This window comes from Physeter macrocephalus, chromosome 9 (genome assembly GCF_002837175.3).
Source record: "Physeter macrocephalus isolate SW-GA chromosome 9, ASM283717v5, whole genome shotgun sequence".
In the NCBI taxonomy this organism is placed as follows: domain Eukaryota; kingdom Metazoa; phylum Chordata; class Mammalia; order Artiodactyla; family Physeteridae; genus Physeter; species Physeter macrocephalus.
The window spans coordinates 28,625,544-28,639,286 of NC_041222.1; the positions used below are offsets into that span (position 1 = coordinate 28,625,544).

Here is a 13,743-nt window from a genome sequence, read left to right on the forward strand (position 1 = left end):
TGCTCCGCAACGGGAGAGGCCACAACAGTGAGAGGCCCGCGTACCAAACACACACAAAAATAAAAGTAAAGAAAACTCAGCAGCAAAATCAACCGACTCCCTATTCCTTCCATCTTCTCCCATTAACCCCAAAGCACCCATCCCACAGTTAGACGTCTCATAAAGCACCAACGAGCTGACATGGGGACTCCTGCCCATGAGCACATCCAGGCTGTAGGGAGGGCCTTGTTAGGCATTGGGAAGAGCCCTGGCCTGAGGTCAGGGGACCAGCATCTGTGTCCCTGCCCTGACACTAACTCACTGTGTAATCCTGGGCAAGGCCTGCCCCGTTCTGTACAATCGGGTTGAATGCAATGTACTCCAAGGGCTTCTAATGATGCTCCGAGTTTCCGGGAGACCACACCCTCATCCCACCCCAAGTCTGGCTCCTGAAACACCCACAGGAGGAAATGTAATTGGGCCGGTGGGTCAAGGTCTCCACTGCAGGCAGAAGGGTACTCCCCTGGAGCATCCACTGGCCACAGCATTTCCCTGGGAGCGGCTGATCTCAGGGCCAGAGAGCTAGGAGCCTTGGACCTCAGAGCAGTAAGTCTTGAATGAGTGCACGAATCACCTGGGGCTCTGGTTAGAATGCAGATTCTGACTTTGGTAGATCTAGGGTGGAGCCTTGAGTCTGCATTTCTAACAAGTTCCCAGGTACTGCTGCTCATCCGTGGACCACACTTTGAGGAGCAAGTCCTTCGAGAACAGTGGCTGCATGGTGGCCGCAGCTGGGGAGCTCTTCAAAATTACTGATGCCTGGGGCCTGCCACAGGCTGACTGTATCAGTGTCTCCGGAGGAGAGATCCAGGCACTAGTATTTTTTGAAAGCTCCACAAAAGATTCCAGTGTGTAGCCAGGGTGGGGAACCACTGCCCTAGAGATGTCCTACCCAACCCCTCTCTGTAGAGATGGGGAAACTGGGGCCAGGGAAGGTAGCAGATTTGCTCGAAGCTCCACAGGGAGGCAGCGCAAGGAGCCCTGTCTCCCGCCGGCTCTCTCCCACCCCTCTCCCTTCTCCCCGCCAAGGCCCACAGCCTGAGCCTGGGGAGGGGCTGCAGGCCCCAGGCTCCTGCTTTCCCAGGGAGCAAGCTCACACTTCTCCTGGAGGGACTCTGCCCCAGGAAAACCAAGAGGACTCCCAGGGCCTCCCCGGGGAACTCCCAGGAATGTGAGGCCGGGGAGGGAGCAGTCATTCTCCCAGGGAGTTTGGAGAAAGCTTCAGAGCACGAGGTAGCTCTCTCCAGCATTTTTCCTAAAAAGCCACGACAGCCTCTTCAGAGCCAGGAAGCTCAAGAATGTTTGGTCAATGTGGCGGGATCACCATTCCAGGCTGTGACCTTGGATGAGGAATTGTCTTTCCCATTATTATTACTTTTTCCAGCACGGAAAAAAAGCTCTACGGCATTTTTTCTCGTGAAGAAAGTTAACACACAAGCACTGTAAATATTTTCAGAAAAAACGTGAGGAACGTAAAATGCTTCTGAGGCTGGGGATGCTTCAGGGCCCGCAGGGTCAGGCTGAGACTCAGCACAGAAACGGTCTGTCTCCCCGCCCTCACTCCTCACTCCCAGCTCCTCTGCTGGGAGCTCTTCTGGAAGGGGGGTGGGGCCGGGCAGTCTGACTCATCTCTGTGTCCCTGGCAGCCAGCACAGGCCTGGCCCTGAGCTGGCCATCGGAGACCTTGTGTCGAGCTGCAGTCAGCTCCTGGGAGCAGACAGACAGCTCTGGGGTTCTCTTCCCTTTCTGGGCCTGTGTCTGCGTCACGGCGACGACACCACGGAGGGCGCTGGGGCCAGAAGGGGCCTGCATGCTGGATGTCCTAGGCCCGGCTCAGGCAGGAGGCGGGGAGCCGAGAAACGACTCACCCGTCTGATCGTAGGATGCCCACGCCAGGTTCTCCCCGCACTGGCCACGACTGGACTCCGGGCTGTGCTTGAGGATCCTCGTGCTGGCCAGGGCCTCTGAATACCTGCCGGAGTCCACGGTGCTTCCTTAGAGCGAGTACAGCCCAGGGAAGCCCCCAGAGTAGAAGCCCTAACCTGGTGTGGCTGAGCTTCCTTCCCTGCCCTGGGGTCGCTGAGGCGACCAGGAGCATCACACCTACAACTCCGTCTAAGCCCCCACTCCAGTCCCATTTTACAGAGGAGCAAACTGAGGCTCAGAGGAACAAGGGGACCTGCCTTGGTAAGTGGCAGAGTGGTTATTCAAGTCTGGCTGTATTTGCCCCCCAACCCACGTCCCTCCTGCCTTCCAGAGCCCATCTGGGACTGCAGCAGTGGCAGCACCGGGAAGGGCCCGAGTTGCCCGGGGCCCTGGGGGGAACTCACTGCTGAGCCTCCCGGTTGAGCTTCTTGCAGAGCTTCAGCGGGGCGACGCCATGCTGCTTCCGGTACTCATTGTGGGCCTTCAGGACCTCGTCATTAAACTGCTTGGAAGCTGCAATGATTTCAAGATGGAGGCTGTCTCAGCGTGGAGAAAAGAGCCACGGCAAGTACGCCAGCAGGCTTGAGGGCAAAGCCCAGCTCAAACCTCAGGCCACGTGCCCAGGCTGCTGCCCCAGTCTCTGCACATTGATGCCCCCTGGACTACGCAGGGCCCCATGGGGCATGTTAGGCATTTGGATCTTTATCCAAGGCAATGGGAAGCGACTGGGTGGGGGCGGGGGAGTGAGCTGAGGAGAGCTGTGTTTCTGGAAGACCCTGCTGACTGCTGAGTGGGGGATGGGCTGGAGGTGCAGAGCAGATGGTGGAAGGCTGGACAGGAAGCGGCAGCACTTCTGCAAGAAAATGTCTGAAGGAGACTGGGTATCTCAGAGCGGACCTACAGGGCATGGTGGGGGGGACTGGGAAGGGCTGGACGTGGAAGCCCAGAGAGAACAGGCCTGGCTGGGGTGGAGGTGTGCCTGCACTGTCCCGAGAGAGAGGGACAGATGAAGAGAAGAGGACAACCAGGGTAGGACAGCATTGGGAAGTGGAGAGAGGGGAGAGTGTGGGAAAGAACGCGGCGGCGGGGTGGGATCTGCTGGGCTCAGGCTTGCAGGTGAGGGAAGAGGTGGAGCCTGTGTCCAACTGGGTCACAACCTCAGAAGAAGCAAGGCCAAGAAGTGGTGAAGCCAAGGGTAGGCCAGGTCAGTAGTGGACAGAGGTCACTTCAATTCGGATCTGAAATGGAACCCCATCCATCCCACATCCTCCATCCGTCTCTCCACCACTCATCCATCCACCTATTGATTCATGATCTAAGCATCAGCATCCAACCACCCATCCATCATCCATCCAATCCCAACCCATCGCTCTAGATCATCTGCTCTCTGAGTGCCTCCTCTGTGTGAGGTCCCGTATTGTACGCTGGGGGTCCAGAGACAAATCAGCCATGTCCTGCCCTCAAAGAGCTCACACACAGAAGGGAGACAGCCTTGTAAACAGACACTAGCCAACAGTGTGGTAGGGCCAAGGTGCAGGTGAGCACAGGTCAAGAGGAACTCAGAGAAAAGCAGCCTAACATGGTGTGGGGGATCAGGAAGGTGACCCTTGATTTGAGGCCCCACAGATGTCTGGACAGGAGCTGGCCAGGCTAAGATTGTGAAGGCGCAGAGCGCAGCCTTAGGAATCTGGGAGTCCCCCCTCCCCCTCCCCTCACTCCCCCCCACCATGGAAACGGGGGGTGAGCTGGGTGAGTTATGAGCGATGGCCACAGAGGGTCCATAACACTGAGCTAGTCCCCTCTGGCGGGAGCCTGTCCCTGAGGCCTGGCCACGGGCAGGGAGGGTGTAAACCGGAGGATGAAAGAAGCACCCCTCCGTCCACTGGCCCAGGTCACCTTCACCAGCCACCTTTCTCCTCCTCTGCTGTCTTTTCCCCCAGAGGCCGTGGAGATGAACCAGCAGGGGTCCTCTTCCGGTCCTCAGCCAGATCCCCCAGGTCTCCTGGGCCTTCAGATAGAATCCCACTGGGCCTCTGAGGGGATGTGAGGGAAGAAGACCCAGGGCTTGCCCTCCGAAGCTTTGGACTAGACGCCAACCCAGGAGAGGGAAGGAAACTGCAGGCTATGCCAGTGGTGGTTGAGCTTTCCAAGGGGTTTCCGAGATATTGGACAGCGAGTGGTCCTGACCTCAAACATTCCAGGGCCCGGCGGGGCAGTCCAGTGGGGTCCAGTCACAGTAATGTGGAGTGAGACAGGGACAGGGGTGGGAGAGGGGTGCTGAATGCCAGGATCTGGGAGATCTGGGTTGACAGGCAGAGATGGGGAGATGCTGTGACCAAGGCATGGAGGTGAAAACCCTGGTGATGGTAACTGGTCACAAGGCAGAGGGTGGAGCTACCACCTGAAGTCTCAGGCCTCTGTGGCCAAGAGGCCGGCCAAGCCCTTGTTGGAACGAAAGACAAGGATTTGGGGTTTATTGGAGGGAGGGGGGAAAAGGAAAGGTGCTGTCTAATGGGTATAGAGTTTCAGATCTACAAGATGGAAGAGTTCTGGAGATCTGTTTTACAGCAATGTGAATATACTTTACACTACACTAAAAAATGGTTAAGGTGGTAAATTCTATGTCATGTGTTTTTTACCACAATTAAAAAAAAAGATACTGGGTTTAGCATGTTCCTGTGGATAATGGAGTCGCAGAGGCTTTTAAAGAATATCTCAGGTGCAAGTGGCGGGAGCCACAGCAACTCACGGGAACCGCACTGGGGCCTCGCTGACAACACGCTAAGGAGTCAGCTGGGTGGCGTGGCAGCCAGAAACCCACGGGCTCCGGGGCGAGGCGTTGCACAAGCCAGTGTCCAGCTGGAATGCTTCACCCAGCCCAGGCCCCACCTTGCATTAGAGGCAGTGAGCATCTGAAGTGTGTTCAGAGATGGTGATGAGGTGAAGGAGGGGCTGGATATGAAGGAGGGGCTGGATATGTGGTCTTATAAGGGATGGTTGCAAGTACAGGAGAAGATCAGACTTTGGAAGATACCGTAGAGGGCCCTGATGAATTCTGGGGCCCCACAGGGCAGAGCTGGGGCCAGTGGGTGGAAAAGCCAGGATGACAGATTTCAGCTCAGCCTAAGAAAGATCTTTCTCTCCATGAACGCTTTCTGAAGACTGAAAAGGCTACCTCGCAAGGTAGTGAGCTCTCCAGCACTGGGGACAAACAAGCAGGTGATGCCTCTCAGAGGGATTCAGGCACTGGAGACCCAGTCAGATGACCTTTAAGTCCCTTCCAACCCTGAGATCCCATAAGGTCCCATCAGGGTAGGGGTGAGAGGAGGCAAGATGACCGACTGAGCCCAAACTTCCAGGAGTTCACAGCTTGTCTAATGAGTGATCAAGGTAGGTGTATGTGTCCATGCCCCCACCCACCATGGCAGCCAGTCCCAGTCCAGGCGGCCCCTGTGAGCAGAACCTCAACTTCAGGGAGGCAAGTGATACCACTGATGACCACACCCAGAAAGAGGCACACCTCACTTTTGTAGAAAAACCCGAGAGCAGATAAACGTAAGGAAAAAAGGAGTCAAAGAAAACCCACCCATCCCTGCCTGATGCAGGGAAAGCCCTCAGAGCCACCCCATGGTTGGCGGGGCAGGGGAAGGGAGGGATTATGCCCTCATTTTGTGGGAGGGTAAACTGAGGCTCAGAGGTCACACAGCCTCAGTGTACCAACCTGGAATGAAGGAGGACCTTTCTTCTGCTCGATGGCCAACCATTCGAGGTGCCAGGCCTGTGCAAGATCTGATTTACTTCTCACCACCACTGTGGGAGCTTCCACTACTGTACCCATTTTTTGGATGAGGAAACTGAGGCTCAAGAAGGAAGTAACCTGTCCACATTCCCACAACTGGTCCAGAGGTAGGCCCACGAGGAGAGAAACCCTGCCCTTAACCCCACCCCACCCCAAGGGTCACGAGACAGAGGAAATCATTGAGAAGAGAAAGAGGGCCACCAGACCCAGGAGGAGGATCAGCCCAGTGGGGTTGGCAGCCGCCTTCAAATCTCTGAGGGGAAAGAAGAGGAAGAAGGAAGAGGAGAAAACAACTAAGATTTCTCAAGAGCCTCCTCTGTGCCAAGGCCTTTATAGACAGACCGGCGTGAGGGGCCCCAGAGGAAAATCAGGGGCTGTGGAGTAGAAGCTCCAGGGGGCAGACCTGGGGCTTAAGGCCAGAGCTGTTGAAAGGTGGAAGGGGCTGCCTGGGCCTGGCTCCCGCGGCTGAGGGAAGGCGGCAGGCCAGGGCGGTCTCTGCCGCTTGGAGGGTGCAGGCATCTTGGGTGCGGCTGGACTGGGGGCTCTTGAAGGTTCTTTAGGGCAGAGCTTCTAACTGTTGAATAAAGACTCTATGGAGGTCCGTGCCCCTCCTCCCTCACAGCTGGTGGCTGGGACGGGCTCCTCCCTCAGCATCCATCCTCTTCCGAGGCCTCCCAGAGCCCAGCTGACTCATTTCTCAGCCCTCTCCAGACTCCCCACCAGAGAGGCCCAGGACCATCAGGGGCCAAGGCAGGAATTATGGACAGGCCCCCTTGGTCCCCTGGCAAGAGGCTAGAAAGCCTTTGGGGCAAAGCTGGTTTTGTTTGGTCCCCTGGCAAGAGGCTAGAAAGCCTTTGGGGCAAAGCTGGTTTTGCTAGTTTATCAGGAAGAAAGAATAAAAAGTTGATTAAAAAAACAAACATATACACACTAATATGTATAAAATAGATAACTAATAAGAACCTCTGTATAAAAAATAAAATACAATTCAACAAACAAACAAACAAACAAACAAAAAAGCAATGAGTTCCAGATGAGTAGCTCTTTTCAGCTTGGGTTCCAGGAAATTCAAGAGGCAAATCCCAGCTCTGCCTTTTACTAGCTGGGTGACCTTGGACACGTTGCTTAATCACTCTGTGCCTCATTGACTCCATATACAAAATGGGGATAACAGTATTCACCTCACAGGGTTGTTGTGAGCATTAAATAAATTAATCTTCGTAAATGCTTTAGAACAGATCTGGAGCAAAGTGAACAACTATAGTTCAACTAAATGTCAGCTACAATTATTATCATTACTGTTGGGCAGAGGAACCTTTAACTTCCTAAAGGAGGCTCAAGTCCAAAGTTCCTCCTGGCCTTGGGGGAAACTGCCCCCATTAGATCCCTTCCCTGATTTTAACAGGAGCAGGGCTCCTGGTATTTAACTTGGCCTTTGATGACCTCTTGCAGTACCTCTGAGCTCAGATATTTACTGAGTAAGTGAGCACAAGAGCAAATAAATGAGATTCTCACACCATCACTGGGTAAGCCTGAGGACAGGATTCTTCTCATTACAGAGGAGGAAACTTTGGTCTTTAGGAGGACATGTGAATTGCCCGAGGTCACACAGTGAGTCTACATTACAGCCAGATCTAAGAATGTCCCTCCCTTGCCCCGATCTCACACACTTTCCACCTGACATACATCTTCCTTTCCCTAAGCAAGAATGACAAGGATGTCCCAGTGTATCGGCTGCCCCTTTGTGATGGGCAATAGTCACTGAAGGGCTGAAGAAGCCAGGGCAGGGAGAGCGCTTGCTCCCACCAGCAGACAGGCGGTCCCCTCTCCAGCCCGGCCTGCCGCCACTCAGGCCTGCCCCCCAGCATTGGGCAAGTCCCTGCCCAGTGCCGGGGCCCTGCTTCCCCACCTGTGTGAGAAGGAAGGATGACATCTGTGGTTTGCAAAATAGCTTCAAAGCAGGGAAACCCTTTCTTTGAACCTTTCTTTGGATTCAACAGATGAAGACGGTACTGCTGGGACTGACCTGGCCACATGGCCTCCCCCTGCAGAGGTGTGAGGGCCCTGCTCAGTAGAAGATTCCTGGATTAGTTGGTCCCTGAAGGTCTTTCTGCTCTGATAACCTCTGGGGCTGGGAGATGTGGGTCAAGGGATAATAAGATTCTTAGAGATACTTAGAGGGTGTGTGGATGTCCCTAAGGGCCAGAGTCCAGGCTGAAAAGCAGGATGACAAGTGGTCATTGTGGTAGAGGGGACAGCACCCAGCTGGGAAGTCAGATAGCTGGGTGCAAATCCCAGTTTGTCCACTTATTGGTCAGGGTGTGAGCTTGGGCGAAGTACTCAACCTCTGTAAATCTATTCAGCTGATAACAACTGCCTCACAGTGCTGTTACGAAAGTTAGTAACACATGTGAAATACCCAGCTCCAAGCCTGGCACACAGCAGGAGCAGAATAATTGGTGATCACTATCATTAGGGACTATATTAGAGGCTTCCACTGAGCCCCAGGCCATTGTCTTTCTCTGCTCGGTTGCAAACTGAAGCCCAGCAGGGAGACCAGGGCCAGTGGCCGGACCTGGAAGTCTCTGACCACTGGGCCAAGTGACTTCTGGAATTTAAGCTGTTTTGGCTATGTGACACTTTGCCAGCAATGCCCGCTACCCCAACAGCTCTGGGGTATATCTGAGGTTGAAGATTAAAAAGGGATGGGCTCCTATGCAGTGATGAGGAAACTGAGGCCCAGAAGAGGCAGGCTCCTTATGAAGGTCTTTGTGGAACCACAAAAAGCCCCTGTGTGGATACACGTCTGTGATGCCGCCTGTCTTTTGAGCACAGACAGCCTCAGGCTAGTGGCCTGTAACATCAAGGTTGGGCCCGTGTCACCCAGAAAAGTCATTTTCTCTTGGGGACACTTAGGGGAGCCAGATACTATCCCGGGGGCTCAGAGTCTTTGGAGGGGGGAGACAAATAAAATGCATGTGGCTAAGTGCCAGCATTCTGGAAGGTCCCTGGGTATATGTGGAGGGGGGGCATGGGAAGGGGGGGTGGAAACTGCCTGAACCACCTCTAACCTGTCTTCCTGCTCGACTCTGCACCTCCAGTCCTGGAAGGTGTCATCACCTTCCTGCACCCAGATTCATACCGCTGACCTTTCCTTCCTATTCACAAGTTAGTCACCAAGTCTGCTCGAGGCTACCATCTCAAAAATCCATCCCCGCTTCCTCTCCAGTCCTTAGATGTCTCTGTTATCTCTTGCCTGAGTAACTGCAGCAGCCTCTCCCTGACCCCGACCTCCACCCTCTTCCCATCTGATCCACCCTCCACCCTGGAACAGCTCTAGTCCTGCAGCTTTTAGATCGATGCTTTTCAATGGTCCCCCCTATAGGCCCCATCGGAAAAAGTCCAAAGTTCCAAGACACTCTGGGGTCTGACCACCTCTTCCTGGAGCCATGTGGTGCCTGTCTATCCCCCCAATCCACTTTATGGTGCATTTCATAATCCACATGAACACTCCTGAGGGCAGGGGCCATGCCCTCCGCAGCACTGGGTCCACAGCTTGGTACAGAGCTGAGAGATGGTGGAATGGAAGGATGAGAGGGAGGGAAGGGAGCGGGGAGAGGGATGAATGAACAAATAGAAGATAGATAGGCACCCAGCAGTTCTGGAAAACTGTTTCTTAGGGAAGAAGCCAGAAACAACTGATTAAAATGTAGCTTTAGAGAACTTGTGGATTTTCTCCTAATCTATAGAGAAAGGAACTGATTTCCCAAGTAGGGATATCAAAGTGCCCTCTCACATCTGCCATGCTCGTGTCCCCGCCCTCCTCTCCCCACACCCGCCACCTATCACATTCTTCTTTAACTGCAAGTCACCTTTCCATACTGTAAAAGACCCTGGGGATGATATAGGCCATCCTCCTTGTATAGATGAGGAAACCGAGGCACAGAGAAGGAAAGGGCTTTAATTGAGATCACACAGCAAGTGATTAGCAGAGCCGGGGCTGAAAGCCAGACCTGTAACTACAGATAAGGGCAGGTTAGGACCAATGCCAGAGAAAGCTACTTACTCTCAACACTGGTACCTCATAAGTCCAGATCTTGAGGACAGATTCAAGAGGAGGCCCAGCCTTACCCATCTGAGGCTGACAATCTCAACTTCCCATGAAGCAGGACTTTTGAACTCTGTTCAAAAGCTGTTCATTAAAAAGCCTCCTGTGAGGCAGGAACTATGCTGAGATAGACATGGTTCCTGGCTGCCAAAAGTGAGGAGTCTGTGGGAAACAGGTCTTTGGCTGCGTAGTGTCCCAACCTGACTGCTGGGAGGGCTGCAACAAAGAAGACACCAGGTGGGGAAATTGGGGTGGGCTCCCAGCGCAGGAGTTGAGCCTAGAAAGATGGGGAGGATTTTCAACTTCACAGAAGTGGGAGAGGTGGAGTGCTGGTGGTGGTGCTGAGCACTGGGAAAGGGAACCCCGCGGAAGAACTATGCCCAGAGCACAGCTGAGTACAGGGGGAGGAAAGGGGCAGTGATCAGCTCCCAGAGGGCCCCGCCGTGGGGCTGAAGAATGTGTACTCTTTCACCTGCAGACAATGGGATGGAAGGTGTTAAGGAAGGACGGCAGTTCACCGGAACAGCCACCGTGGTGAGGATGGGCCGCGACAGGTCAGAGAGAAAGGGGAAGCCGTTGTTGGCAGCCGCGTGTAGCCTGACTGAGTCTGGCACGGGGTAGGGGTGGAGGGGCGCTTAAAGGAGGAGGGACAACGACCGAAGAACAGGATGCTCAGAGCTGTCTTTCGGAGGGTTGGTCGGGGCAAGCTGTTTTGCAGGAAGAGATGCTGTCACAGTTCTGTGGCTTTTTCCAACTCTAACCCTGTCCTGAAACAAAGCAAAAGCCACGCCTTGGCCGGACGCAGAGCGCTAATCCCATCAGCGCCTGGAAGCCCTCCCTGACGCAATCTCTGGCTCGCAGACAGGAGGACCCTCCCTCGGCCTCGCCTTCCTCCCTCTCTCCCGAGGGCCCGACGGCCACCCCGGCTTCCTGGCTGCCCCGGAAATTGCCCGCGTCGCGAGCCCCTCCATCCCGCGCCCAGTGGTCCCGGAGTGCGGCCGGAACCGTGTCGCGCCGGCGGAGGCTGTCGACCCGCTCCCCGGGGATCCAGCCCACCGCGGGAAGAGTGACAGTGAAGACCCCGGAGCCTGGGGCTCCGAGCTATCCCCGCACCCCGGCCCGGCTGGCACGGCGGGCTCACCTGATTTGCCCATGGCAGGCTCCGCGCGCTCCTCGGCTCCCGCTGCGCTGCGCTGCGCTGCGCTCCCTGCCGGCCCCGCGCCGCTCCGAGAGCCGAGGAGGAGGCCGGGCGGCCGCAGCTCCTCCCCCGGCGCGGCCCGGCCCCCGCCTTATAAGGCAGCGGCCAGGAGGAGGCGCCTGGGGCTACCCCGCCGGCTGCCTGGAGGAGGCACCGCGCGCCTTCTCGCCCTGCTCCCGAGAACTTGACCCGCGTGGGGACCCCAGCGACCGCTCAGGGCTCTCCAAGTGCGGACGGGGAGCCCAGGGCCTCCTGGATACCTGTCCCTCTCGGGACACTGAATGGGTTTGCAGAGGGAAGCCCACGCCTCTCACCCTGTTCCTAGTAGATGCTCAGCAACTGATGCGCTGCGGGGACCGCGGGGCTCACAGTCGAGGTGTGAGGGTCTGTTCCGACCCGCGTCACCAGGGGTCGGTGCCCTTCCCGCCGCGGCCTGACCCCCACAAACCCCTAAGGCCCCGAGCATGCCGCCTTCCCCTCCCCAGTGACCCCGGGCTCCGAAGGGCATCTCCGTCCTCTCTCCAGCACACACCCTCTGGTGCGAGTCCAGGTGGGAGATGGGCACTCCCCAACCCTCCTGCGTGGCCGTCCCAGGGAGGCTCCTGCAGCCCCGCTCTGACCTGTCCTCTTGTCCCTCGTTGCCTGTCACACCAAGACAAATCCCCCACCCCTGAAGTCAAACTAGACTTTTTTGCGGGGTTGGGAGGGCTCGCCAAGCGGCTTGCGGGATCTTAGTTCCCAGACCAGGGATCCAACCCGGCCTGGCAGCGAAAGCGCTGAGTCCTAACCACTGGACCGCCAGGGAATTCCCCAAAGTAGACTTTTTGATATTCCTCAAACATGTTCTGAGATTCCTCGCCTCCTTGCCTTCCTCAGGCTGTTCCGTCAGCCTGGGCTGCTGGCCCATCTCTGCCCATTCAAGTCCTACCCTTCCCTCAGGGCGTATGGGTCCCTTCAACTTCCAGAGGTCCTGACCTTTTCTGGCCTTGGGGCGGTGGTCAGTACACACCTGGCACTGGGGAGACTTGGTCTCAGTCACAGCCCCACCCCGTGTGAGAAGAGTGGGGAATAAAGACATAGCCTGGGGCACCTGTGTGAGATTTCCCAGAGTAACTCCTAATTGGGGAAGGGGCTCAGTAAACCCTAATTGAAGGAAGCTAATTTTAAGACCTTTCAATAAGTGGGCACTGAAGTGAACTGACTTGCTTATTATAAGGGTAGACTTTTTTTTTCTTTTTTTGGGGGGCTGTGTTGGGTCTTCGTTGCTGTGCGCGGGCTTTCTCTAGTTGTGACGAGCGGGGGGCTACTCTTCGTTGCGGTGCACTGACTTCTCATTGCGGAGCACGGGCTCTAGGCGCGCAGGCTTCAGTAGTTGCGGCGTGCAGGCTCCGTAGTTGTGGTGCACGGGCTTAGTTGCTCTGCAGCATGTGGGATCTTCCCAGACCAGGGCTCGAACCCATGTCCCCTACATTGGCAGGCGGATTCTTAACCACTGCGCCACCAGGGAAGTCCCTACAAGGGTAGACTTTTTAACACCAAGGGCTTCAAATGTCCAGTAGAGCAACAGCAAGGCTGGGCACTGCCCTCTTTACTCCCTCCCCTACGTCAGGCAAATACATTTACTGTAGTTTCATACTTTCAAACAGCATCAGAGGGGACCAAGTTGCTGCCCACTCTAAATCCAAGGAGACTTCTGGTGCTAGGTGGGGGTCTAATTCCCTCTGTTCAATTCCTCTCCCATTTTGCCAACAGATCCCCATTGAAATGACCAAATGAACCCAGTAGGAAGAATTCCATGTCACCTCTAGAATCTCTAGAAGGCGGTTTCCATTGTAAACAAAACTTCAAGGCGGTGCATGGGCTGAGATAGCTGAGCACAGTGGAGCCACTCACTGCACACAGCCGGAAGCCCATGTGCGGACCAAGTTTCACTCACATCTCCTTGTATAGAGTTGAGGGCTAGAGGTGAGAGCCTGAGAATGGGTGGGGGACAGGATCCTAAGTAGTGGCATCTTTGGAGTCTGTGTAGGGTGGGATGCTGTGGGCTTTAGAGCTGGCTTTAGCAGCAGGCATGGGGAAGGGACAGTGTGCTGAATGGAGTTATGTCAGTGCCAAAGTTGACCCCTACCAAGGGCCCTGGGCTGGTTGGAGGGGGAGTCACTGCCTAGCTGGCCCCAGAGAAAAGAGATATGGCAACAAAAGTCAGACGGAAAGAGTGTTTGACCCAAGTTATTTTTTGTTTGTTTTATGTCCTATTTAAGAACTCCTTACCTACTCCAAGATCATGAAAAGTTTCTATATTTCTTCCAGAAGTTTTGCAGTTTTAGCTCTTACATTCATTTTGATTATGGTGTATGGTGTGATGTCCGGGTTGTAGTTCTCTCTCTGTCTCTCTCTCTTTTTTCTTATTTGGCATATAAATATCAAATTGTTCCAATAAAATTTCTTGAAAAGATTATTCGTTCCCAATTGGTCATATATATATATATGGGCTCTCTATTCTATTCCATTGATCTATATACCAATTTTTACTAATACCCCACTGTCTAGATTACTACAGCTTTATAATGTCTTGAAATCAGATAGTGTAAATCTACCCGTGTTTTCTTTTCAAGGTTGTTTTGTTCCTTTTTTTTTTTTTTTTTTTTTTTTTGCGGTACGCGGGCGTCTCTC

At 54.7% G+C, this 13,743-nt stretch overlaps 1 protein-coding gene across 2 annotated transcripts in view; it reads right to left on the bottom strand.

Moving 5' to 3' along the window:
- The window catches only part of GLIPR2 (GLI pathogenesis related 2), an 18,520-nt gene extending 7,433 nt beyond the window's left edge, over positions 1–11,087 (bottom strand). The window contains exons 1-3 of one of the 2 annotated variants that reach the window (XM_024126471.2): positions 11,014–11,087; positions 2,370–2,478; positions 1,908–2,011 (exon numbers count right to left, since the gene is read on the bottom strand). In XM_024126471.2, coding sequence (XP_023982239.1) covers positions 1,908–2,011; positions 2,370–2,478; positions 11,014–11,026 — 226 coding nt within the window. In that variant the 5' untranslated portion in view covers positions 11,027–11,087. The remainder of the gene's footprint in view (positions 1–1,907; positions 2,012–2,369; positions 2,479–11,013) is intronic. The other variant, XM_007127520.3, reaches the window with a different exon arrangement.
- Between the last annotated feature and the right edge of the window lie 2,656 nt (positions 11,088–13,743).